This window comes from Athene cunicularia (genome assembly GCF_003259725.1).
Source record: "Athene cunicularia isolate RWA chromosome Z unlocalized genomic scaffold, athCun1 chrZ_part1, whole genome shotgun sequence".
Lineage (NCBI taxonomy): Eukaryota > Metazoa > Chordata > Aves > Strigiformes > Strigidae > Athene > Athene cunicularia.
The window spans coordinates 21,718,168-21,744,470 of NW_020799142.1; the positions used below are offsets into that span (position 1 = coordinate 21,718,168).

Sequence of the window (26,303 nt, forward strand, 5' to 3'; positions counted from 1 at the left end):
AAAATTGCTAGAAAGGCATCAAGTTTGCAGAGTTCAAAGAGTATTTATTTTCCTTTGGTGACTTTGGATGTAGAGATATAGATGAAAAAAATAGATTTATATTATTGGTTTAATAAGTACACTCAAGCCTTATCCAATACACAGTGAAAGCAAAAGACCTCCATTAGCTTTTATGGGCATGATTTGATGCCCTTTAAGGATTACCATATCCTCCAGTGCAGCAGTTGATAAATAGCTGCTGATTGTGGTGTTTGAAAATGGGGTATGCTGGGTTTTTACCACTTCCAGCAGTATCCCACCAAGTTAATCATTATGCACCAATATACTTTTACGAATCTGAGTAAGAGAAACATTTGTTCTATGGTGTATTAGCTGTGTTTTTCCCTTTGCCAGTATCCCTTTAATTGCACTATCTCTTTCCTATTTATCTCTGTAATTGTATTCTTTCAGTATGCATAGCCTGTTGGGATATAGTTGGTATGAAAGGCACCATAGGAAATAAAGTTTTATAGCATAAAGAATTGTTTTTAAATATTGGACATATTGGCCATTGATTTCACTTTTATTGTGCTCTGAAATCATAAGCCACTTCAACAGCAAACTCTCATATCCTTAACAGCAAATAAGCAAGGAAGAAATGAATAATACATTTTATTTATGTTGCTTCCTGCAAGTTCCATCTAAGCCCATCGGGCAAAGATTTCATTTTCATTTCACTGTGTAGCTAGCAGTCACACATCCATAATCTACCACAAAGTAAATAAGATATTTGTATTGCTGCATTAAAATAAAATGAAAAACGAGAACTCTGCTCCCATTGAATAAGACCCTTCCTTTTGTTTCTTGAGTACCATTTTTACCCAAAGATCCCACTATGGACAGGTATAATGACTTATATGTTCCAGTGGAGGTAGGTGAAATTGAATTGTATTTAGGCATCTAAGGAAATGGTTTTGGATAGCCAGACCATTAATTTAGATATGCAACTTAACTAGATTTGACAGTGAGGGTTGATGTGACTTCTTCACAGATGATACATGAATGTTAGAACAACCACTTGCTGTGGCACATAAAACAGCTCTGTGAAAACAAAGACATTCACCAACTGCTGATCAGTTGAAACTGATCTGATGAAGTTTACTTCTACAGCCAAATGAGAGCAAGTAGAAAAGCTCTTCTAAACACATTATAATATGTATAAAAATTCCTTTTCTTTCAAAGGATTGACTTTGTGTCTATCATCTCTGATGCTGACAAGACAGAGCTGGACTCTTTGTAGCCAGTCCCGCCTGGTACCCAAGGAAAAGTTGGTGTCATCACACTGAAGTTTTCTTCCATGGTTGCCTGTAATACCCAGGAAGAACTATATAGGAGACCTCTCACAGCCTATGAGCTCGTATCCTGGGGGCCCTCCTGAACCCTTTTTGGCCTAAAATACTCCAGGATGATTTTTTCTGCTGCACTCAGTGGGCTTAGGTAAGGGCTGTCATTGAAATACATAGCTCATATGCTTCATTACTATGGTTTCCAGCTATTTCTCTCTGTTACCTTCAGTTATGTTTACAAGGTTTCCTTCTTACCTCAAAGGCTGAGAATTTATTTTTGATGGAAGCTGCACTACTGGGTTAATCTCATGACTCTGGTACATGGGACTCTCAATGGGGGATTATAATGTTTATAATATGGATTGAACCAGATACTCTTGAAGGACAAATGAATTGGTAGTTAATTTCAGGGCAAAAAATTTCAGTGAGTTCTGTTTTTACTGGTATTGATTGCCCACTTTTGATCATTCCTTGCTAAGAACCACTTTTCCGGAGGCTTCTTCTTGTTCACCACAATTAGTAATTTTAAACATCTCACCCCAACTTTGAAGTAAATTCAAAGCTCAGATATTGTCTCACAACTTTTGTGTCTTTGTGCTTTCCTGCTCTTCTGACCTCCCAGTGCCTTTCCCAGCCCATTGCTGTGGACAGCTGCTGTCTTTTCCTCATCTCTCACAGAAGACTGACTTCTACAGGCTTAATCAGTATTGGACGGCACTGGGCGAGTACCTTCTCAGCTTGTGACATGACATTCACAAAAAAGGAAGTTAAAACTCCGAATTATTCTAACTGTTCCTGTGTGGCTGCTCCTAGGAAGGGGGTGAACTTTTGCATCTCGTACAGGACTCTGCCACTCACAAGCTCTTAAGCCACTGGGGATTTATTGCCAGGTTTCCTTGCTGACATACATGTTTCCCTTGAATATTGTAGCAGAAGTTAGGATACAGCTTTGCTGATCAAGCAGTGATATTGAACAACAATAGCACTATACATAATCAGAAGTATTTTTCCAACCAGCAGCTCTTGGCAGCACAATGACCCCTCTCATCAGGCGATGCCTATGGATGTGCAGAATACAAAGTCAGACTGTGTACAGGAGCTGTTTAACAGAACAACACTATGCACTTTACCAACTATAGGCGACAGCGGAAAGTGGAGCAGGGCATGGAAAGTCAGAATGAGAACAAAACTTTGTTCTTAGATACAGAGTCCAAATCTCATAACAGCTAAGTTTGTCATGAAAAAGCTGTTCAGTAAGAGCAGTCCCCCCCCCAATGCATTACAGGAAGTGTTCTGACACAGAACGAGTATGTGTCTATCCTGTTTACCACATGGTAAGTTTGATACAACACAACTTTCAATTCTTCTGCAGTAGGGAGCTTCTGTGCTATAGGAGAAAGGATCATCAAGTAGTGCCTGTGCAGAGATTTCTGAGAAATCAGCTCTGGAGTGATGGAATGTTATAGACCTGCTCAGAAGTGCCTTTCTCAACAAAGGCAATCAATTAATGATATGTGTAGGTGTGTAATATAATGCCTATATTTAAAAACAGATTTCCACACATACCCCACAGAAATATCTTTTGCCTCTACACCAGTGCTACATAAACTATTTGAGAAAAGATTTGGGAATATCCTTGGTTTTTCTATAAGTCTGGGCAGAGGTGCAAGACTGAAGACCTCAGAGGTACCATCCTTCATAATAAATGATCCTAAACTCCTATTATTGTTTGATGATGCACTTTCAACATGAGAATCAGTCTAGTAGATCCCATCCTCTTCCTGTTTCTCTCAAAGCGGGACTAGTTATCCAAAGGGCCCAAGGTGGGAGGTGATGTGCAGAGTCATGAGATGTCCTCTGAGGATGATGGCAGCACAGCCAGCTGGGTGCCATGGGGGTTTCTCTGCCCTGTGAGGTTGCATTGTGGTGATGAGGTGATAACACATCAAAGTGTTCTATCTCCTCCACAGGCAGTAAATAAGATGAGCACCCACAGGGGAATTAATGTGAAATAACCAAGATACTGAACTTCCCCCACCAGGGAGTGACTCTCTTGGGCGGATAATCCTTCTTCACAGTGTGATCTTAAACCAGTGCAGTGAAATGTGTGCTTAGGACTGCTTTGCTTTAAACCAGTTTTATCTGCTGTCCCAGTAGGACTGCTTTAGCTGCTTGTGTGGAACAAGCCTATCCTAGACTGAAATACAAATTTCCACAGAGAAGTTTGCTTGAGTTTGGCTGAAGAGGGTCTGTGTGTGAACAAGTCCAGGCAGCAAAGAACCCCTCTTGGGAGTCCTGGTACAGTGTGGCTGTGCAGTGTCTTTGCTCAGCTGTAACAGCTGTGCTCCTCCAAGCAGAAGAGGAAAGAGACACATTCTCTTGTTTCTCCAGAATCCCCTCGGGACTCGTGGTCTGTGAAAGAAACTTTCATTTCTATATGCTGGGCTTTACGTGCAAGCTTCCTTTGTTGCTCACCATTACAGTGCAGAAACGGCTGCACACAGCAACAAATTCTGCCTCCCAGCATCTATGTACAGGAGAGCAGGACCTTTCTGCTGCAGTGCAGGGATGCAGCCCCAGGCTCATGCCCTGTATCTTTAGGAGAGCAGCAGGGAAAGGAAGAGAGAGCAGATTTTTCCCCAAGTACTAGAGCTGCTTTTCACATAGATTGTCCAGTGGCAACATTACCTCTTAGCTTAGTGTATTTAAATGACTAGAAATTCAGAGACTATAACAACGATGCACTGACCAAGACACTGACCAAAGACAGGATGAGTCAGCAGGAGGTAGTACTGGTACAGCAGGAACATACTTCCATCCTTTATTGCTATCATACACTGTGTGTGGGGTGTGTGTGTATGTATGTATTTTTAACAGTTTTGGGGTAAAATAAAACTAACTTCATTCCCTTGAAGAAAAATATTAACCATCTATGACATAAAGTATATATGCAGCAATTGCACTCCACATCTATTTTCTTGGCTTTTTTAATTATTTATACAATTACACCACCCACAGCTTCATGGCCCTTTGCCTCAGTGGATAGGATTCAGTCTTTGGCCTCTGTCTCACCAACTGTATGTGGGAATTGGAGAATCTTGTATATAAAATACAGTGCAATAACAAAAGAAATGACATTCGATGGTATGAGAAAGATGAGATTTATAGGGCACAAATACCTCAGAGCAAAAAAGAAAAGTTTCTTTCTGGGTAGGGGGAGGTAAAAAGAGAAGCAGAGAACAATAGTATAAATACTCTAATAAAATACAGAAATAGATCATATTCCTAGCTTGCTCTTCTGATTAATTCCTAATAAGAAAATACCCAGGTTTTTCTAGTGATTCAAATCCAGTCACAACGTTATTTTCTTTTTACTGATTATTCACGCTTTGATGGTCTGAATTTAAGTGAATGATGGAATCTGCATATCCTGTATCATCAGCTTGTGAATCAGGTGGTGTTCAAACACCCAGCTGAACCACAATGGTAAGGTAAAAGTATAAAGGCAATGAACCTGAGACTGCACCTTGTCCTTATCAGTGCTGATAGCAAACTTCCCACTGGCTTTAATCTGAATGTGTGTTTCTCTATTAGGTTGGAGAAATAGTTAGTAACTTAATGCTGCATAATAGAAATGTTAGAAGAGAAAAAAATAACAAGGATACAAATTTTAATGTGAAATCTAATCATTATATGTTACACTAAGTAAGCGTTCTTGAACTGTAAAATTCCTTACAGTTCACTCTTTAGCAGATTTCTGTAAATCTGTGGATCAAGAAAAGATGTACGTTTTCTCTCTGGGAATTTCCTTGTTGCATTGAAGAAAATCAAGACAAATGAGTAGCATGATTTTGAGTCTTGAAAGTTTTCCAAGGTTTGCAACAATACTATCAGATTTTAGACTGTTGCTGATAAATCTGTCCTTTGAAGGGTGTGTGTTTCCCTCTAGTAGTTACCAACCCTCCTCCAGAAATGCTATTTTGGACTGAAACATTCCACTTTAAATAGATATTTTCTTCCACAGTGATATTTAAATGAGTTAAAACAGCAATTTGAAACTAAGCATTGACATTTTGAAATGAAGCACTTCATTTAGTTTCAAAATGTTGTTTTGGAAAATGGAAATATTTTCTCAAAATGGATATTTTCCCAGGAGTGAATGGGACTGTTTAAATTAGAGTATGCAGGAAACTTTTCTCCTACACTAATTCATCTATTTGACTTTGGAATTTGAGAATGAAGCTGAGGCAGGTCTTTGAAAGAAAACTGAGCATCTAGATAGAAGAATAAACTCCAGTGTATCTCTCCATCTGCAAGATATTATTTCTTATCACTCATTTTCTGCATTTTGCCAAGCTTTTCAGAGCAGGAACGGAAGCAGATTATACCTCTGTGCACTGTTAAGCATGAAGGTTTCCTGATTTCTGCCACAGTGAAAACAAGAATCAAAACAGTTTTATCTGGTTCACTATAGCAATTAATGAGCAAATGTGTAGGGCTTCAACACATGTCCAGAGGAGGCAATTTAAAACACTCATTCCAGCCTACCTTTTTTTTTTTTTTTTTTCCTGAATACTTCTAAAGAAAGTACTATGAGCTTCTGCTGCTCTACAGCATGTTCCAGGCTTTTGCAGTTGTAGGTGCATCACTCATCTGTCTCAGAGCACTGGTGCCTAACACATTTCAGCTCTTTCTTCAAGACCATCACTTCCCTGCACTGAGTCTGATTTTCTGCAAGTTTTCTTGAGGTGAAAAGAACTCATGCTCCAGACAAACTCAGCCCCATTGTGCTGGATCCAGAGCTGATACTAATCTTGCTAAGCTTAGATGCTCAGCACTAATGTCTGATGTAGTAAGTCAGTCTCATCCTGCTCCAGTATCATAGATAAAGATTTGGAATTTAACCTTACATGATGGTTTTCATCCAGAGGAGCCACTTGTTTCAGCTGGATATACTATGGACACACCTGAGATGCATAAAAGCAGGAAAACAAGATTGAGAATGACTGGCAGCCACAGCTGTGTTACACTTAAATTCACTGTCCCAGTCTCAGTGCTGACAGTTAGACACTGGGATTACCTGCATAGTAAGTACCACACAAGGGCTGATTATTAAAAAAAAAAAAATAAAAATTACAGACTAACTCAGCCCTTCCAAAACTACACTCTCCTGTCTCACACTATCCTTGTCTTGCCCTAGCAAAGAGATGAAGGTAGCCATCAAACTTTGCTTTCCAGCCTGCTCCAGTGTCCCCACCACACTCTGACAGGATCTGCACCAGGCTTAGTCCATAGTACAAACAACATGTGCTCATGATCATTCCTCTGCTTTTTAGTTCCCTGCCTCCTAAACCTGGACATGCTGATAGGATAGCGCACTCTGTGTCCACATGTTATACTCTGCTGTGCTTTACTGTCTGCTGAAGCCAAGAAGCCACTACTGACTCTCTGGTGTACAGGATAATCTGGATTTCCCCCAGGACCGAGTGCCTTTTCCCTTCAGGTGCTACCTTGCAAGCTTTGCACTGTCACAGCATGAAATCACGTCTAGCCTTATTATGCTTTTTTATTAGTAGCTGGTTGATGCTGGTAGCCAAATAGAAAATAAGACTCTTACTGTGGAACACAGTGAAAAGCAAATGGAATTTATAGTTGCTGCAGATACCCTGAGTTAGCTTCTCATTTTCTCAGGAGAGAGACAATGTTAATTTTTCAGGATTTCAGGAATGTTAACTTCTCAGGATTTTGCTGTCATCTTTCCCTGTGAGCAAAAGCCGAGTGAGTGAAGCCACATCAAGCTGTACAGGTGCCAGAGAGAGCATGCCAGCTTGCAACGAGCTCAGTACTACACTTGGACATCCCCTGTCTTCATCGCTTATTCTCTTTCAGTGATTTTGTGATGGCTCAAACACCTCCTTGTGAAGCCATAAGGCCTCCTAACTTGCTGGTAAGCACTAAGTGGTAGTTGACAAGAGAGAACTCCACACTTGTACAACTCTTCACTTCCCCCAGGCTTCAAAGGTGTGTATTATGGAGGGTTTCTGTTATGGTTCCCCCTCTCCTCCCACTGAAAATGTGGGGTAACCTCAGAAATACAAGTCTGTACTTTGATGGCATATTGGAAGAAGTTTTTTTAGTAGGACCTGTAGTGATAGGACAAGAGTTAATGGTTTTAAACTAAAAGGGGGTCAATTCAGATTAGATATAAGGAAGAAACTTTTTATGATGAGGGCGGTGAAGCAATAGGCTGCCCATAGAGGTGGTAGATGTCCCTTCCAACCCAAATGATTCTATGATTTTTACCTTTAAAATACATATTTTCTGGTTCCAAAGCAAAACACCATAACAATCATCTTTATAACATCAGGCAAGACTACTGCAGCCATCACTGGGCTGTGATGGGGTGTAAACAGGAGTGGAGACGTTTCTCCTGACTCCCATGAGCTGTCCTCAAAGTGGGACTGGGGAGGCAGGTGACTATAAATTTCAGAAATAATACTATTGGCTTGAAAATGATGTAAAAAATACCCAGAAGAATCAATTTGCTTTCCACTGATTGCCTTCTACAATTTGTGCAGAACACCTTTTTCTCCAACTTAAACTACAGCAATTGTGTTTTAAAATTACATCCTTAATTCCTCAAACGATTGCGTAACTCCAGGAGCTGAAGTTTTACAATGTGGATGGATCAGCTGAGTAAGTTGACAAACACACAAGGTGTACTTAATTTACAAAATGAAGTTGGGACTCAGCCTTGGGTAATGAGTTGGACTCCAGTTTGTTCCTGGAGCAGCACTGCTGTCTTGTGCTTCCTACTCAGGAAAGAGGGAGCCTAGTAAAAGAGTACCCTAGAAAATGGCTTGTTATTAGGTCAAGGCATGAGTAATGTTAAAAAAGGCTCCCACAAAGAGTCTGTTGCTTCTTTACCTAAGTATTACAGTGTAGACTGGCATTGAACCTTTCACTGTACCAAGTGCCCCTTTCTTGGGTGGTTAATGTCCTGAACATGACACTTTCTTTTCCCATCCAAATAAATCTCATGTCAACAGCTGGGTGCTGCTCTCCTCAGCAAGCAGGAAAAAAAAAAAAAAAATCAAAAAATCACACAAACACACAAAAAATCACTTCAAACAAAATCTTTCATGGAAATGAGGGAAATATTAATTCACTGCACTGCGTGTATTCCTTTGCTGAAATATGTATTAAGTCCACATCTTAAATCACTTTGATAATCAGGCTTTGTGGTCACCCCAAATGTTTCCTTAAAAATTGAGAGATTTTTAAACTCCTATGGATTTTCAAGAGAACTGTAGTTCTGAGCTGGTTCCTTTACCTTCATCTTGACTTCCTATCCCTAGCACTCTTCCTACTCTTGTTCCATGTCCTCTGACCTTACATACCCTGCATGCTTACAGATTTGGCTCTAGTTTTCCCCCCTGGAGTTTGCTTTTCCCTGGTCCCGCTCCATCTGGCACTCACTTCCTCTGCCTGTCAAGATGCATCCTCTTTTTCAATGTGCTTCTCAAATCTTCCTGTCTGCAGTTAATGCTAAACCCATTTCAGGATTGTATCCATGTATTTTCATCTTTGCCTTGCAAACAAAGTGGATTTATCTACAGTTAGTTTCTTTTCTCTCTCTCTTTTCTTTTTTTTCCCTCCTCTGTATTTGTACAGTTTCTCTATTCATAGGCAAGGCTGCACTGAACTCTCTTGCGCCTGTCTCTGACAAAGCATTTTCTGACTCTCTGGCTGATAAAACCATATTATTATGTTGTGACTGCTAGTACCATTTTTTTTGCATTCAACCCTCACTAATATATTTTTTTTGTTCTTTCCTCCTAGTGATTCATTTTGGGTATGCAATTACTTTGATTATGCATTGACCATGCACATGGTTAGTTAAGCATATTTGCATACACCATTCTGGCAATGGCACAATATTAATCTTGCTTTGAAATGATGTTTCTCACTATTAATAGATTATCTCATTACACTGAAGATAATGTCATCCAGGCACTAGGAGTTATGTGTTCCATATCTCCATCAACTGCAGATATCTCCCATTTTTACCAAATAGTAGTACTGAGCTACACAGACTTCCAAGGGAAGAAATGGAGAGCTGGGTCATCTGGGTGAGGTCAAGGACATCTACTAGACCTAATATCCTATAAGCATGGCAAAAGTCATGGTTGTCCCTTGTTCTGGTGAGGAAGGAAGGAACAATACGGCCACTGCCGCTGTAGAGGCCTTTCTCCTTTGCACTTCTTTCAGTTCACACGAGAAAAGTTTAGCTGTGGTACCCCGTCTCTGCCCATCCTTTCTCTGCCCAGGTGCATGGGAGGAGCAGCAAACATCAGAGGGAGTAGTTTTGTATCGCAGACCGAGCTGCAGCGCTCCAGGGTTGAGTTCAGGAAGGACAACATCAGCTATACCTACCAGATAGGGCCAGACTGTGAGGGAGGGAAGCAACTATAACCTCTCCTTTAGTTTATTTACACAGGTAGGAGTGAGTGGAAGGTATCAGTCCCTTTGTTTATGAGAACTGCTCTTGAAAAGGCCAATGTTCCTGTTGCTTGCAGATGTCCTTCAATTTTGCTGATTATCCATGTGTGTTTTCCCATTCTGTGGTAGTAATTTTCTGAGAGCTCAGAGCTTTCCAGTCTTTTGATTGCCTCTAACATCTCCCAATGTAGACCCTAACTGACCTATCAAATCTAATAAAAGAGAGAAGTCCCTTAGGGCTGGATTGTGAATCTCCAGTCTAAGCTGAGCTGGACAGGAGGAACAGCATCACCTCAGGTAGAGAGTAAAGTGTAGACTTCACTCTTACCTCTTACCACCTCCCTTTTTCTGAAAAAGCTCATAAAGCTGGCCTATGCAAGGATCCCCACCTCCCTCCCTGTTTGCCATCAGCCCCCTACCGTGGCTGGCTTCTGCAGGAACAGAAGGAATTTTTTTAGTCCACTCTATCACTGACCATTTCCTTATGTAAGTAAGGAACCACTTTCCTTCTCCTGGTACCAGGACAATGAAAATCTTTTGATTTCCTTTACCCACCAAGTTGGAGCAGCGTCCATTTATATCTCAGACAGTGTGTCACACCAGCAAATAAATAAATAAACCTCAATGATCCCCTACAGCTTTCACAGACCTGCTCTTTAGCATTTGATTTCTGAGGTTCCCACTGTAGATGATTGAAAAGATCTGTTTACATTTTCTTTCTAAGTGCTTTGCAGGAGTTGTGTACATACAACACAACTTAAACGGTTATAACATGGATAGGTATTCATAAGTGTTTAAAGAGAAATACAGTCATTGAACCCAAGCCCCCAGGGCATGGTTGCATTTCTGAGTCCCATTTTGTGTTTGAAATACTTCTTGTTCATAAGAAGACGATTAGACAATTTGTTTACCCCTAAAACAATTTTACTTTTCGTTTTTCTAGAGTTCATGAACAATGGGCTTGCAAATAGCCAGAGGAGTGGTTACAGCATGTGATTATAACCAGCAGCTGAGCATGTCTGGAAGGACTGTCACAGTCATAGTGACACCAAGTCTTTTGCACTTGAAGGTGACAGATCTGCCGGTGGGGTTCAGATGTCTGTGCTATCACAACTGCTTCAAAATTAGGTGCCTGATTGCAGAACAGTTTATTATTGTGTGGGTGTGTTTGCATACAAGCTGTGGATTTTCTGGTGTGGGTTCAGGGCTCTGTCAGTGAGCAGTACTGCAGCGTGGCTGTGAACCACAGCTTGGAAGCCAGAGCTTTCTGGGGAGATCAGAGGAGGCAGGGGACTGCAGACACCCTCTTCCCACTGTGGGTTTTTTTTTGTTGTTGTTGGGTTTTTTTTCTATGCTGGACAGAGATAATAGTAGTTATTTAAGAATTAAAGTCTGTGTCAAGTCAGTATCAGTGTTATATTGAAAGGAAAGGTTACAGTATTGATTTTCAGCAGTAAATATTTATGTAATTCCTCTCAAAATTAAGATGAAACCATTTTAGGCTCTTAATTGTGTGTCACATGGGCATCATGCAATAGATTCTCTTAATCAAGATCTTGATGAACTGGCAGTCTATGGAAGAGGGAAAACATACTGTTTATTGGGCAGGGAGGTTAAAGGAGTGAGCCTGGAGTAAGTGAAATTTTACTGCATGTAAAGAAGACAGCATTAGATGGATCCAAGTCTATCTCTTAACAGAAAATAACATGGTTTACTTCTGGGATTGGTACAGGAATAGAAATAAATCAAAGAAAAATTATTCCCAGAAAGCTATAGAACTGTATTCTTGAGGAAAGTGACCTAAATATGACACTGGCAAAACAAGGTTCAGTATATTTTAAATTGACTTAATCCAAGAAGCGGCATGATGTCTCACATACAATACAACAGATGCAAGCTTCTGTTATTTCTGTTAACAAAGTGCATCTGGAAGTCTGTAAAGATCTGACAAGTTTTTATGAGCTTAAGTTTGTTCTGTGCTTCTTTCTTCTGATTTTTTTTTTCTGAAGGTAGCCAAAGGAAGAACAAAGACACACATATCTTCTCTGTGTAAAATAAAAAGTCAGAACAGTCTGTAACATTAAATACCATGTTAGAATACTTTTAATTAATAGGAAGACTCGACCATCATGGTCTTTCACCTGGATGAGGTAAGGAAAAAAAACATTGAAGATTTTGGTAAGGGTTTGGAAAACATAAGCAACATCAACACTGGAATCTTATTTCATGAGTAGGTTGTTAGTCTCTACTCCTCATGATGCTGTAGGGTAATATGCTTGGGCCATACCCTCTGTCACTGTAGGAGGCTGTGTTTTTCTGAAGCTGATACAATCTCCAGAGAGCTGCCTTGACTCAAACCCATAGAAGATCTGACCTAATATATTACAAAAGACAATATGGTTGATGTAAAGAAGACATACATTTATATCTTTATTGGCCACCTGTCTATTTGGCAGCAGCAATATTGACATCAGGAAATGTGGCTGCAAAACAAAGACACTGGTGACACTTGTTGCCACGGCAGGTCCAAATGAAGTAATGAGTTTAGAGTTACATAGCAAAAAATGACTCAGTATCTCTTCTTAATAACATTTTTAAACTTCCTGCACTCAGTGGCTATGAGATTTGTCTTTTTTATGTGGAGGGTCCTTTTGTGAAAAAATAAAAATAAAAGAATATATAATGCTGTCACTTAGTAATGGGAATACTGAAAAATAGCCCAGTTCATTGTATTTAATCTATAGTTATTTATATGCCCTTTATCACTGTTATGTCATGATCCTGATTCTGAACTGAAGAATGGTAGTATAAATTCAGAATTGCTCCACTGATATGGGTAGAGGTACACAGACTACTCTCAGTACAAGATGTTGTATTTTCATTTTTCAAGCTGTGTAAAGGTCAGTATTTACTTCCTTCTCTAAATAGGTAATTTGTCTAAATTTTGATAGAACTCATCACTTAATAGAACATAAACGTGATGTCGGCTGCTATTCAGTATATTTAGAGCTACTATTTGTCTGGGTTTTCTTGTTCTGTCTGGTAATTTTGTCTGGACAGAATTTAAGAATTTTTGTGCATTTTCTAGCATGTCTTGGTATCAGCCCTAATTCAGCATCAGGTCTTATGCTGATTAAGTATTGTGCTGGTTTTGGCTGTGGTAGAGTTAATTTTCTTCATAGTATCTAGTATGGAGCTATGGTTTGGATTTGTGCTGGAAACAGTGCTGGTAATCCAGGGATGCTTTAGTTATTGCTGGGCAGTGCTGACACAAAGCCAAGGCCTTTTCTGCTCCTCACACCACCCCACCAGTGAGCAGGCTGGGGGTGCACAAGGAGTTGGGAGGGGACACAGCCAGGACAGGTGACCCCAACTGACCAAAGGCATATCCCACACCATATGATGTCATGCTCAGCATATAAAGCTGGCGGAAGAAGGAGGGAGGAGGGGACATTCAGAGTCATGGTGTTTGCCTTGCCTTACATGTGTCTTTATCTCAAGCCATGAGTTTTCTCACTTTTACTCTTCCACTTCTCTTCACCACCCCACTATGGGGGGAGAGAGTAATTGGCTGTGTGGTGCTTAGTTGGTGTTGCGGTTAAACCACAACAAGTATCCACATCCTGTCTAGTACACATGCTCTTTGTACAAGCAGAGCAGGCACTACAATGCACACTCAGATGTATTTCTAAAAGGAAAACATGGACAAAACCACAGCAGTACTAATGAAATTGTATCACAGGGTACTGTAATCCAAAACAGTTTTAAAAAGTTGTAGCTTATTATAAGAAAGTCCCTCAAAAACGAGAAGTTCTCAATTCATATAATAGAGAATCTTAAAAGAACCCAAACTTATTATTTTATTTTTCCCTCTAGCTCTTTATTTTCAATCTTACAGCTGATTTAGTTCAGCCTTAACTCTACTATCCTTGTTGCATCATATCTGTGCAGATATTAAGACTATAGGAAATGCTATTAGTTTGTAGCATGTACACCTGAAGAATTGAAGAAAGCAGTCTCTAGGGGATTGGGTCAATAGCTTCCTCTCTCTCTTGTCTTGGGAAGCCAAAGCATAATTTGTTGTTTCTTAACTTATTATTAGAAAGTAAACTTGATGGGTTCTTCTTCCAGTGTCCACATGAGATGTCTGGACTCAGTAAGACTACAGAGAGTTTTGCTAGTTGTTGTGTTGAGACCACTGTAGATCAGAGACCTTCATACTGTTTGGTAGCTGAGTAGGAAGTCCTGTGTGTGTGCATAGATCAGAATATATGAAGGGAAGTTTCCCAACAGTGGCAGCTGCCATTTCTGCCATGAGTTCAGCTGCAACAGGAACAGAGTCGTATGCCTAAATCCCTCAACATTCATTTGGCAAATATAAAGTCTGCTAAAGTTGCTAAAAGTCTTTCTGTTAGATTTAGCAGCTTTGGATCAAGCCCAGTGAGGCAACTCTCTTAATAAGGATTGCAGAACTATATGCTCCAAGTGGCAAACAATGTGTCTTATTCATATCAGATCAATGATAACAAAAGGTAAGTTAGATAAGGGAAGATCTCACATTCTAATTACAAGCTGAATATACCTTTCTTTTCATTTTCTCTGAGATAAAATAAATCAGTAGGTTCATGGCAAGGCGACAGCTGTCTCATTGTGCCCCTCTTAATATCCTCACGCAGTGAGGAGTTCTTCATCTGGTGGCACCATGCTCTTCTCCCAGTTGATACTGGCAGGAATCTGCATGGTCTTCTCCAGGAATTTCATCTGTAAGTTTGAGTCCAAACTCACTCCCTCACAGTGACTTCAAACTTGCAATGCCATGTTTCTCAGCAGTGGGTAGCAGAGCAGCAAAGAGAAAGGTGGTCAGCACTGAAACTGGGGTGCTAATTTCAGGAAAATGATGGATATAAAAGCAGTAGCACACTGTCCTACACTCCACTCACCCTACCCACCCTACAGCATGATAGGAACGTTGAGTGGAAATTCATGCATCAAAACTGATCCTTGGAATTAGATAACTGTGCTGTAAAACATGTGGCCTTTGATTTCAAAGTCAAAGGAAATTGTGGTGCACAAAGAGGCCAGAGGGCAAGTACAGCTAACCCATACTTGATGTAGCTTTATATATACTAGCATGGATATCACACTTAATGTGTGTGTACAGCTGCCCTGCACAGAAACTATTTTCTACCTTCAGAGTTATGATTACATTTAACAGAAGGGTAACCTTGTCTTCTGAAACTGCATTACAAACCAGCACCATTTTCCTTGTAGTGTTTTGCAACCTGACAAAACAATTGAGACCTGAAATATGAATCCACTGCACAGCCATTATGAATAAAAGCAAAGCTGGTTGATGACTTTTCCTAGTCCATAAAATATGCTACCCTATGACTACTCAAAAGTTCATTTGGTCTTGTGCTCTCTGGGAAACAAATGACTGATGGTTGGACTGGATGATCTTCAAGGTCTTTTTCAACCTAGACAATTCTGTGATTCTGTAAACAGTCTCTCAGCTCCCATATATTAACAGTCTGAGCAGTTCATGCGCCAGTGGTTGCCTCCCAACCATCATGCTTAATAACCACAGACGAACTTATCCTCAAGGGTTTGGTGGTACCTCAGTATTACCCTGTGCAGGTGAGGCAAAAGGGAATTGCTATCTTGTGTAAATCATCTTTCAGCCCAAACAATAAGAATCATGGTTTTGTGATAAAGTGAGTACCTCACTAACCCACTAGTTTGATATTTATGCAAGCAGAGGGCTTTTCTGATGACAAGAAAGAGGTAAGATTATTTCAAGTTAGGCTTATGAAATAAATAATGCAACTTTCTTGTGTCTTCTTGGACAGAAATGAAAAAGTTAAAGGTTTCACAATTTCTTCACCATGTAATCCTATCTTGGCACTGTCAGTATCTTAATGGTCTATTGATTGGATCTTGATACCTGCTATTTTTAAAGAAGTATTATTACTCTGTTAGGACAAACATGAAAAACTGCTTTTAAAGATAATTTAAAAGTTTTATGATTTTTCAAGTGCTTCTTAAAGGCTTATCAGGTTCTAAGACAGCTGGAATTAACTCTACAGTATCCTCTCTGTGTTTCTAAACCAGTGAAGTAGTCTGTACAAGTGAAGTTTTTGGTGATCTTCAGAAAGAGACATAGGGGAAACATCTTAGGTGAATCACTGCACAAAATTAATTGGACACCTCTTATCTTTTGAAGTCATCCAAAGTGGGAGACCATGCCTACAAGTGGGTTTTTTAATGTCAAGTCCCAGAGGTGAACTGGTATGTGTCAGAGTGTGTTGCATCCAGAGTGATCTGTTCAAAAACTGAGACTTCAAGAACATGACTGGGCTCCTAAGAGGTCTGTGGTGTTCATTCTTCTGTTTTCTCCTTGGTCCTCTGAATTAAAAAGAAAAATACAATTTCTTAAAACTTCTGCTATTATCTCCAGTGATTACATTTCCCTATGGAAGGGGCAGAAGAGACTGACTGAGTGAATTAACAGATCTTGTGTTCTTCCAATTCTTCAGTGCCCTTCCCGGAAGGGTCACTCCTACAAATCCATCCTTTACTGCTCTTTCCTGCAAGTAAGGAAGGTGGCGAGATTCATGGAAAATCAGGTAATTCACTGGGGCACAATGAATTGGTATTAGTGAGTAAAGGAAATGAAGCTGCATGCATTTGTTCTTCTCCCTGTCATTTGCCTCACAACAGTGTCATCAACATAAGGTGCAAGTAATAAAATTGGAGCAGTATTCTCCCCTTCAGACTTCACTTTTGCCTAGCAGAAATTCATGAGAACCACATTCCTGCACACAGAGCAGAAGCAGACAGCAATGCACTTGCCTTTAGTGTATGGGTACTTTCCAACAGAATGGGAATTAACAGAAAAGTTGAAAAAGCTAGGAACTGTAGTACTTTTATGTGTTACTTTCAAAGAATTTGTGCCCTGTCCCCCTTATTCACTCTAAATACACTATGCAAGTCTAAAGATGCATGGAGTTCACTCTAAATCCTGAATGGTTCATTGTGATCCATCTCTTCTTTCCTCATTCTGAAATCCAGATCAGGAAAGTGGACGAAATATCCCAGGAGATTATATCATAAGCAGGAGCTATATACCAGTCTGTGAGGTTAATGGATGAGAGGATGGGAAGAGCATATGTACTACATTAAATAGAAAAACAATGAAAGTCAGTCTTTGTAGTCATATTTCTTTGAGAGCAGCAGAAAGACTGAAATGCAAAAACGAAGATGGTGCCCTGAACTCCTCAAAGCACTGTGGATCATTCTTTTTTAAATTATTTTTAATATATCATCATCATAAACAAAAGAAAGAGAAAAGAAGCCTATATTGGGCAATACATCATTTCCCCAACTCCTTCCACACTTGCAAATACTGAATATGTAATATTTGGTGCAAGTAAGATTGATGAGTGTCTAAAGCAACATTTAGGTTTGTAAAAGAGCTCATTTCTCCCTTCTACAGCTTTTCATTACAGTTACTATAGGCCAAAAGTCTGACAAGAATTGACTTGTTAACAAGAAGAGAAGAATGTGCTCCATTAAATCACCAGGAATAAAACTGGCAAATATTGACCTGAGATGAGATGGTGAGAGGTGAGAGAGATACATAACAATATACTTAGATTCTTAGGTGAGCATTTTTTCTCTGTTGTGCTTCTGTTGTTTCTTTGTGAGCTGCATAAGGGACAATATAAAGAACTCTCTGTGCTCCAAACAATACTTTCTCCACCCTACCAACATTTAGGCAAAGAAGATCAAAGGACAAGGAAAACAAAGTTATTAAAATTGGAACCTATAAATCCACAAACAACTCTGGTAGAAAGAGTAACTCAACAACTTTTTCATAAACTACAAGTGTAAGATTTGGCTTTAACAGGCTACCACTCATGTTGCTCACCCTATTTCCAAGTGGCTCCTTGTGTTTATGAATCTGCCTATCTTGAAGTTAAATTTACTCAGATTGAGTGATTTTTTGGAGATTATATTGGGCATTTTTACCATACTGTAATCCTAATCCATGAACAAATGTTGTAAAATTATTTGCTATCCAAGTAAGTAAAGGTACTATTTACAAAAAGGTGCTTCCAGGATAGAACTTTAGGATTTGAACATGTAGAGTACAACATCTATTTTGGAGTGCTGGCACAAGGGAATGATTGTGCTCACTGCTAATCTCATAGCTACCCTGCAGGAAGACCTGGATAGGCTGGAAGTCATTGTCCCACTCTGCTCAGCGCTTGTCAGGCCACACCTGGAATACTGTGTTCAGTTTTGGTCCCCATAGTGCAAAAAAGATGTGGACAGGCTGGAGAGGGTCCATAGGGGGGGCACAAAGATAATCAAGGGACTGGGAAGCCTGCCATATCAGGAAGGTCTGGGAGAATTGGGTTTGTTCAGCCTTGAGAAGAGAAGGTTTAGGGGAGACCTTATCACCATGTTCTGTTATTTAAAGGGTGGTTACAAAGAAGATGGAGACTACGGCTTTACAGGGAGTCACATGGAAAAGACAAGGAGTAATGGGTACAAGTTACTCCTCTGGAAATTGCGATTGGACACAAGAGGAAATTTTTTCACAATGAGATCAGCCACTGGAATAATGTTCCCAGAGAAGTGGTGGATTCCCCAACATTGGACACCTTTAAGATTCAGCTGGACCAGGTGCTGGGCCATCTTGTCTAGACCATGGTTTTGCCAGAAAATGTTAGATCACATGATCCTTGAGGTCCTTTCCGGTCCCTTCCACTTGGTGTTCTATGATTCCATGATTTTACATTTTTAAAAAGTAGTAAAGTTAGCCCACAAGTGGAAGAAAGGAACATTAAAATTTTATCTAGTATAATCCTATTGTTTTAAGACTGTAATGTATACTAATTTTTAATTATAAATATACTGCTGTGCTTGGCAAAGTGTCATTCTGTGACTAATAAGAATGTAGAGTATGTTAGGAAAGAGCTCTTCATAACATGATAAATACTAGTATGTGTTCTGCTGATTAAGGATACCAATTAAACCCAGACATCAGAGTGAAAAGAGTCGGCATATTTTACTAGTGATAACCAATGTAACATTGTAATACAGAAAACATGCAGTAAGAAAAAAGCAGAATAGTGCACTTAAAGCAGCAAACAGGAAAAAAACAGGGTAATGCATTAAATCATTACTGCACGAGAGAGAGAATGGAGATTAAGAACAATCCATCACCACTTGCATGTATTGCCATCACCCAGCCCCGCAGCGGCTGGGCAGCCCCGGTCACAGCGAGGGTTTGCAGAGCCTGTCCCGGCCAGTGGGAAATCCTACGCGGCGCGTCCCCCATAGGTGAGGCACCCAAAGTCACTGCAAACGGGCCCAGCCTTATGTACCAGAGATCGACAGGCCAGAACAGCTGGCACCTTTGTTTTAAGCGAAAAATTTCTGGTTTCATTCTCCTGTTGGATTCCACCCAAAGCCTGGCCAGAAACTTGGGTTGTCAGCCTTGAACAAGGCTAAGCAAGGGAAGTTGGATACATTCTCTCCTCACTACTGACTGTATTTTGTCTAAGCTGCATCTTTCACTAGCGAGTTTACACACTTTGTTAATGATTACATGCTAAGTTAGCAGCTTCACCTTGGGGCCTGTTGTTCAGGCTTCCAGTATCTCTATGTTTTAGCACTTTTTACATCAGCATAGGTGGGTTGTTATAGCTTAGTACAATACCTACTAGCACAATGGTTATCAGTTATAAAATATACAGGATTCATCTATAGGTCAACTCTGGCTTGGGCCAGTTGTCCAAGCACTAGCACTTCAATGTGGCATAAAAAAGTGAAAATGAGTGCAGGCAAAAAAGTGAGATAGCAGTGAGGAATGTAATGACTTGTACTGGCCAGGTGAATGCAGGGGTTTAACTTACTTGTCTGGTTGCTTACCATCTTCTGATTCTTCCTGTTTGTTCTCAGCATTTACTTGTTGCATGCTTGAAAATTTTGGGCACAACAAGGATTTTTGTGTTATCTATTTGTCCTTGTGTGTAGAACAACTAGTCTTGACTGGGGTTTGTAAGTCCTGATACAGTACAAATAACTGGTGAAATGTAAATAATAAAAATAGCCTGAAATACAGTAGGAAGCACGGAGATTGGGGGATGGAGCTGACAGCATAAAGAAAGAATACTGAAGACTCTCATCTGATGCACATGTGGTCAGTAGAGGCCCTTTGTAGTAGAATTATTGCTTGCAGATGTATGAGTTGCTCACGTGTATTATCTTTCTGGCTATGCCACAGATAATTCATTTGAGAGACAATGGAGGAGAGAAAGACTGAGTCCTTGGACAGTGTAATGGGCTTAAACTGTCAGTTTGGCAAATAAAGGGCAAATATTTATTGATGTGACAAGACAGAAAACTGATGCTGCTTTGCTTGGGTTTGTATTTTCAGCATTTAATATGTGTAAATATATAGTATGTCTCTGATGTACGGTTGTTTCTATATTAAAATATGAGTAAATGACAGGCAGAGTTTGTTTTAGTTTTTTGTCCCAAATTAATTAAATCTAGGCTCCATAGACTGTCTGATGGAAAACAGGGTGAGAAGAAGAGCCTTGAAGGCTCAGTTCAGACCCAGATCTAAAATAAGTAGATGGTCTCAGAAGTTAAGAATCTAATAGGATAAACTCATTCCTTCACCATTCTGATGTAGTTTAAACTTACATTAACCTTTACGTGTTTTCTAAAAATATCCTGAAGAAGAAACCCTACCAATCTTGCAGGGAAACTAGTTTCCAGGACCCTTGCTCCCTGAGTTTGTCAGCCAGCTTGAACTTAATTCCTGATATGTTCAGATGTACACTGGCTGTAGGGCCACTTTTTCATGTGGATAAAGCTACTCTAAGTATGTATTGTAGACTTCTCTGGTACCCTAGGCACTAAAATGCTTTTAAATACTCTCAGTTACCATCCTTTATGTAATCAGAAACAGGTCTATCCAAGACACTCTACTTAGTTAAGCCAGAAGGAAACAGCATATGCAGAAGAGTTACGACTTTAGATGGCATATTGTAATATGCACTCCATGCACGTCTATGACATTTTGTGATAAATGAAATAATAAATGTAAACAGTCATTATATTGCAAAGTAATTAATTATTTGTGTTTTTTACTCGTTAGACATTTATTATAATGATTAGTAGAAGCAACAAATATATACTTTTATGAAACATTATTCTTTTTTAATTAAATTATAATAAGACACAGATTACTGTGATTTCTTTGTTATTGCACTAAAACTAAACATGGCCTGCTAAAATAAAATTTTCTAGTTTTAAAAGACATTTACATTTATGAGGTTTGTATTTAAAAACTGGTAAGTAATGGTCCTTCGATTTTCCATAAATTTATGAATTTACTGTAGGCAACAAAAAGATCCTCACTTCTATATATTTCTATATATCACATATATAGATCGGTGTAACTCATAGTCAGTATCTCATGTTGGAATTAACATCAGGATGGTAAAACAGGTTGAATGACCTTGGCATACTAAGAGGACCTTAAAAGGTCAACAGTTTATGCACTTTCAAGAGAAACCTATGAAAGATTTCTGCCAAAAATCCATAGTGTATTACATATGAATTGACACAATGGCACAAATTCAGAATTTTTCTTTTAAGAAGTTGCAGATTTTTAATGAAAAAAAGAGGGAGAACAATTAAGTTTTTGGGACTTTAGTTAAAGAAAGAAAAATCTATTCTTCATAATTATGAAAATATACAGATTCCTCATCTCCTAAACTGAGTCCTACACTGTCATCATAAAAAGAACTATAAACGTGTAATACATCACATTTCATTATAGATGTATCAATTTTTATACTTTTACCTCAAAAAAACTTCTTCATTGGGTTTCTTTTAATCTTCTTTTGGACTAAATGTGTCCACATACGGAGTTACTCTGGAAAATGCTATAAATTTATATGCTCCTTTAATCCCAAGTATCTTTCAAGTGAAGACAAGCCCCAGGGCAAAGATGTGGCTTTTTCCCCCCATGAATCACAGTGGAAAAGCCTGCTAACCCCACTGGCCAGACTCCTGTGCTCTCCAGTCTCTCCATCTGCTCACTTAATTGCCCACAGAGAAAGGCTTCCTCGCTTTTACCAAATAGTTTTGGAGTAAACATCCTGCTATAGCTTCTTTCACAGAAAACTGCTTTCTCAGTGATTTATTGTAATATCAGGTGTTGAAAATAATTGTAGGGATCTATTTTTTTTTTTTTACTGTGAATTAATAATGGCCTAATCTGCTAAAAAAACTTTGTTTCATCATGAGACTTGATGTGTCAACTATAAAATTTACTCAGAAAATGAAGTCATGCTACACTGGACCTCCAAAACTTGAAAGGGAGGTTATGGCCATGTTTGAACATTTGGTGCTGTATGTTCCTATCTTTTTTTTTTTTTTTTTAAAAAAAGGTGGCTCTTGATTTCAGCACTTGCAAATCATGTGACATAGTATAATGCAGTTGCAAGCTGAATTGAGTCAACCCTTCTGGATGTAGAGCCTTTAGAGGGTTCTGGGTATACAGAAGTATGAGAGACCATTTGTCCTGCCTGCCCAGGACACCATTCCGTTCATTCCTACTCCATACAAGGAGTGGCTGAGGGAACTGGGGGTGTTTAGTCTGGAGAAGAGGAGGCTGAGGGGAGACCTCATCGTCCTCTACAGCTCCCTGAAAGGAGGGTGCAGAGAGCTGCGGATGAGCCTCTTTAACCAAGGAACAAGTGACAGGACAAGAGGGAATGGCCTCAAGCTGTGCCAGGGAGGGTTTAGACTGGATATGAGGAAGCATTTCTTTGCTTCCTGCAGTAAGAAACTATGTGGACAGGAGCCTGATTCCCTCCCATAGCTATACGATGGAAGAAAGGAAGGAATATTTGACCAGAACACAGGTTTAGTATATCCAAATTAATGTGCTGGTTTAGTTAGCATCTCCCCCAGTGGAGTATGCTCAACAGGTAATGATGGAAAACTGCCTCCACCACCACTGGACTCCTGGACTTTGGGACTTCCAGAAGATTGTGTTTCAGCCTTTAACAACTACATACAACCACTGATGAACCAGGCCCATGATGGATAGTTTACAGATCTACGTACTCTCAATGGCAAACAAATCTCATCACTGCCATAGAGATGGCTCCGAGGATGAATCCGATCACATACCACTGATTAAAGCTGAATCCAAAAAACCCCAAGTTTCGGGTAAGGAGGAGGAGCAATTGGATGAATATGCAACCATGGTGTGTCATTAGTAACAACTGTATTCCTCTGGCACAGCAGAGTCCTCCCTGTTAAAGGTAATTTTTTTATGTGTAAGAGGATGATGTATCTCAGAATTTAGTCTGAAACTGACACTCAGCACTGTCAGAAGTATGTGGTACACTTCACTCATTTGCCTTCTCCCAGATCAATGAACAGCAAAGTGTACATTTACCTTTTAACCCTAATTGCAAGTTTAATTCCAGATACTCCACTAAAATGCTTCTTCCTCTGGAGAAAGGTTGCAGTAACAAATGCATGCCAAGAGTTATTCATGTTAATCAGTACGCTACTGGAAGCCAACTGAGGATTATGCCAATGAGGAGAGTGTTAAAACCTTACCAGTGAGAAAGTCACTGGGATTCGTTCTGTTATTTAGGGAGATTTCAATGGGCTTGTGATGGATTACCTGTGTTGGTATGACGTTGGTACCCCTCATGAAGTTCAATAAGGCCAAATGCAAGGTCCTGCACATGGATCAGGGCAGTCTCAAGCACAAATACAGGCTGGGCAATGAGTGCATTGAGAGCAGCCCTGAGGAGAGCTTGGGGGTATTAGTGGATGGAAAACTGTCTACAGACCAGGAATGTGCACTTACAACCCAGAAATCCAACCCTATCCTGGGCTGCATCAAGAGCAGTGTGACCAGCAGGTTGAGGGAGGGGATTGTCCCCCTCTGCTCTGCTCTCATGAGACCCCCCCCTGCAGTGCTGTGTCCAGCTCTGGGGCTCCCCAGCATAAGGAAGACATGGACCTGTTGAGCAGGTCCAGAGGAGGCCACAAAGATGATCAGGGGGCTGGGGCACCTCCCCTCTGCAGACAGGCTGAGAGAGTTGGGGTTGTTCAGCCTGGAGAAGAGAAGGCTCTGGGGAGACCTTATAGAGACCTTCCAGTATTTAAAGGGGCTACAGAAAAGATGGGGAGGGACTCTTTATCAGGGAGTGTAGGGATAGGATGAGGGGTAATGGTTTTAAACTGAAAGAGGGTAGAAAAATTAGATATAAAGAATAAATTCTTTCCTGTGAGGGTGTTGAGACACTGGCACGGTTTTCCCGGAGAAGCTGTGGCTGCCCCCTCGCTGGACGGGGCTTTGAGCAACCTGGTCTAGTGGAAGGTGTCCCTGCCCATGGCAGAGGGTTGGTACTAGATGATCTTAAAGGTCCCTTCCAACCCAAACCATTCAAGGATTCTGATTTTCAAGAAGAGTACCTATCTATACACCCAGAACCAAATATTCCACTCTGTCCTAGAAGAGGCAAGTTTCCAGCTTGCATGGCTGCAGAGATAATATTCCAAAACTATAATTAAAATTACAAAATGTGTCTGAATCTTACAGCTGCCTGCAAGTCAGTGGTATGAAGTTCTGTGATCCAATCAACTTGGCCTCAATATGTCCAACTACTACTTAAGCACAGATTACTTTTGGTAGATAGGTGTATGTAAGAGAGGAGACAAACTACAGGGGCCAATACAAGTGCTGCCAGAAAAAGAGGTCAGAGGAAAGATGACACAGAGTTAGCGGAGTGAAAGAAGGGAGTAAGGAAGATCAAGGAAGTTGAAAAGCAGAAGTAGTAATGTATTTGATGACAGCACACTGTACAAATAACAATTGCTTGGACCATATATAAAGGGCACGCAGTTTTTCTCCACCCCTGACCGTGATCCCTGTGCCATCTTTTATAGATGAGTGAGCAGTCTTTGTGGGCAAATGTGGAGTCCAGAGTTCATTCTCTGCCTTGTGAGCTGCAGTTGCACAATGCACTGTAGTCCCTGATCCTGCTGGGAATTCCTCCCATGGGGTCTGCACTTCTCTCACACGTGCTTCAATCCCTCTGGCTCTGCAAAGGCAGGCTGATGAGGGTGTGAGAGACACCACTGGAACCTTAAATACACTAGCAGAACTACTAGTCATCTCTAATTCCTGCAGCCTTGAGCTTGCTCTCCTACCAGGGATCACTCCAAGACTTGCATGCTGCCCCTTCTAAAGGGACCAGGTTTCTGTCTCTTTGCCCTGTCCCTGAGGGATGCAAGGACTGTCCTCTCCAGTGTCTCCTGTGATTTCCCCCTCCAGCTTCTTCCTGAGGTATTTGTGGTGCTTGTACAGCCTGTACAGGATACAGGCTCCCGACTCCCTTCCTCTGATCTTCCGTCCAAAAAGACTTAATCACCATTTCCTTGCCTCCTCTCGTACCCCAAAAGGCTACAGCTTTCCTTATTTTCCTCTCTCGGCACTGTTCCCACAGAAAGAATAGCTTTTCTTCTGATCTCCTCCTGTTTTCTCCCCACATTGTAAAATTACAGCCTGGAACTCATTGCAGAGAGTATCAGTGTTACAAATTTAATAAAATTCAAAAACGGACTCTATAAACATGCATAATTTATAAGGACATCAAACCCACTCTAAATTACCAAAGTGAAGAGCAAAACAAACAAATGAAGCTCATTTTCAAAACAAAGCCCACACAAACCCTCAAGACATAACAACTCTGATGTTTCAGTGTTTAAAGGGATCTCTAACTACCCAAGATTAGGATAAAACCTAAAACAGAGGACAGATAATCCCACATCTGACTAATACGAAGTTTTCTGCACCTTTCTCTGTCTGTTAAATCTCAAAGATGGGATATTGGACCAAACGGATTTGGTCTTTTGTCCCATCAATGCTATATTGCTCTGACGGGATGCTTTGGGTTCCTTCTTGCTTGTCCCTTCCTGTTTTTTTCCTGGGATCCTCAAACTCGGCAGCTTCCCCTTGCCTTCCTCCTCCAGCCCCCCCCATCCCCTCTAATCTCCACAGGGGTTTCTATATCAGTCTGAGTGGCTGCATAGGTCTCAGCCTCCATCTGGGGGGATTTATTTATCCTCTTAACTCAGCAACAACTTCCTCACTGAATCCTCTCGTAGCTTTGCCTTCGCCCTCGCCCTCGGCTACTACTGCAGCCCCGTCCCTCCCAGGGAAACAAAAGGAAGAAACCGTGCACTCAAGTGTCAATGCCGATACCCTGGGGAGGGAAGCAGCCGACCTAGGGTCCCGCAGTCGGGAGGGGGCCGAGGACATCCCTTTGCGCAGGGGGAGGGCAGGGATGGGCAGGGGGTCCCTGCGGAGGAAGGAGTGACACCGCGCCCCGCCGTGCCCGGGGGTGTCCCGAGTGT

General features: G+C 40.6%; 1 protein-coding gene across 1 annotated transcript in view; it reads left to right on the forward strand.

The window, feature by feature from the left end:
* The first annotated feature begins 22,963 nt into the window (after positions 1–22,963).
* EGFLAM (EGF like, fibronectin type III and laminin G domains) overlaps positions 22,964–26,303 on the forward strand; it is a 77,241-nt gene continuing 73,901 nt past the window's right edge. The window contains exon 1 of the mRNA XM_026865814.1: positions 22,964–23,093. Within this exon, the coding sequence (XP_026721615.1) occupies positions 22,964–23,093 (130 nt within the window). The remainder of the gene's footprint in view (positions 23,094–26,303) is intronic.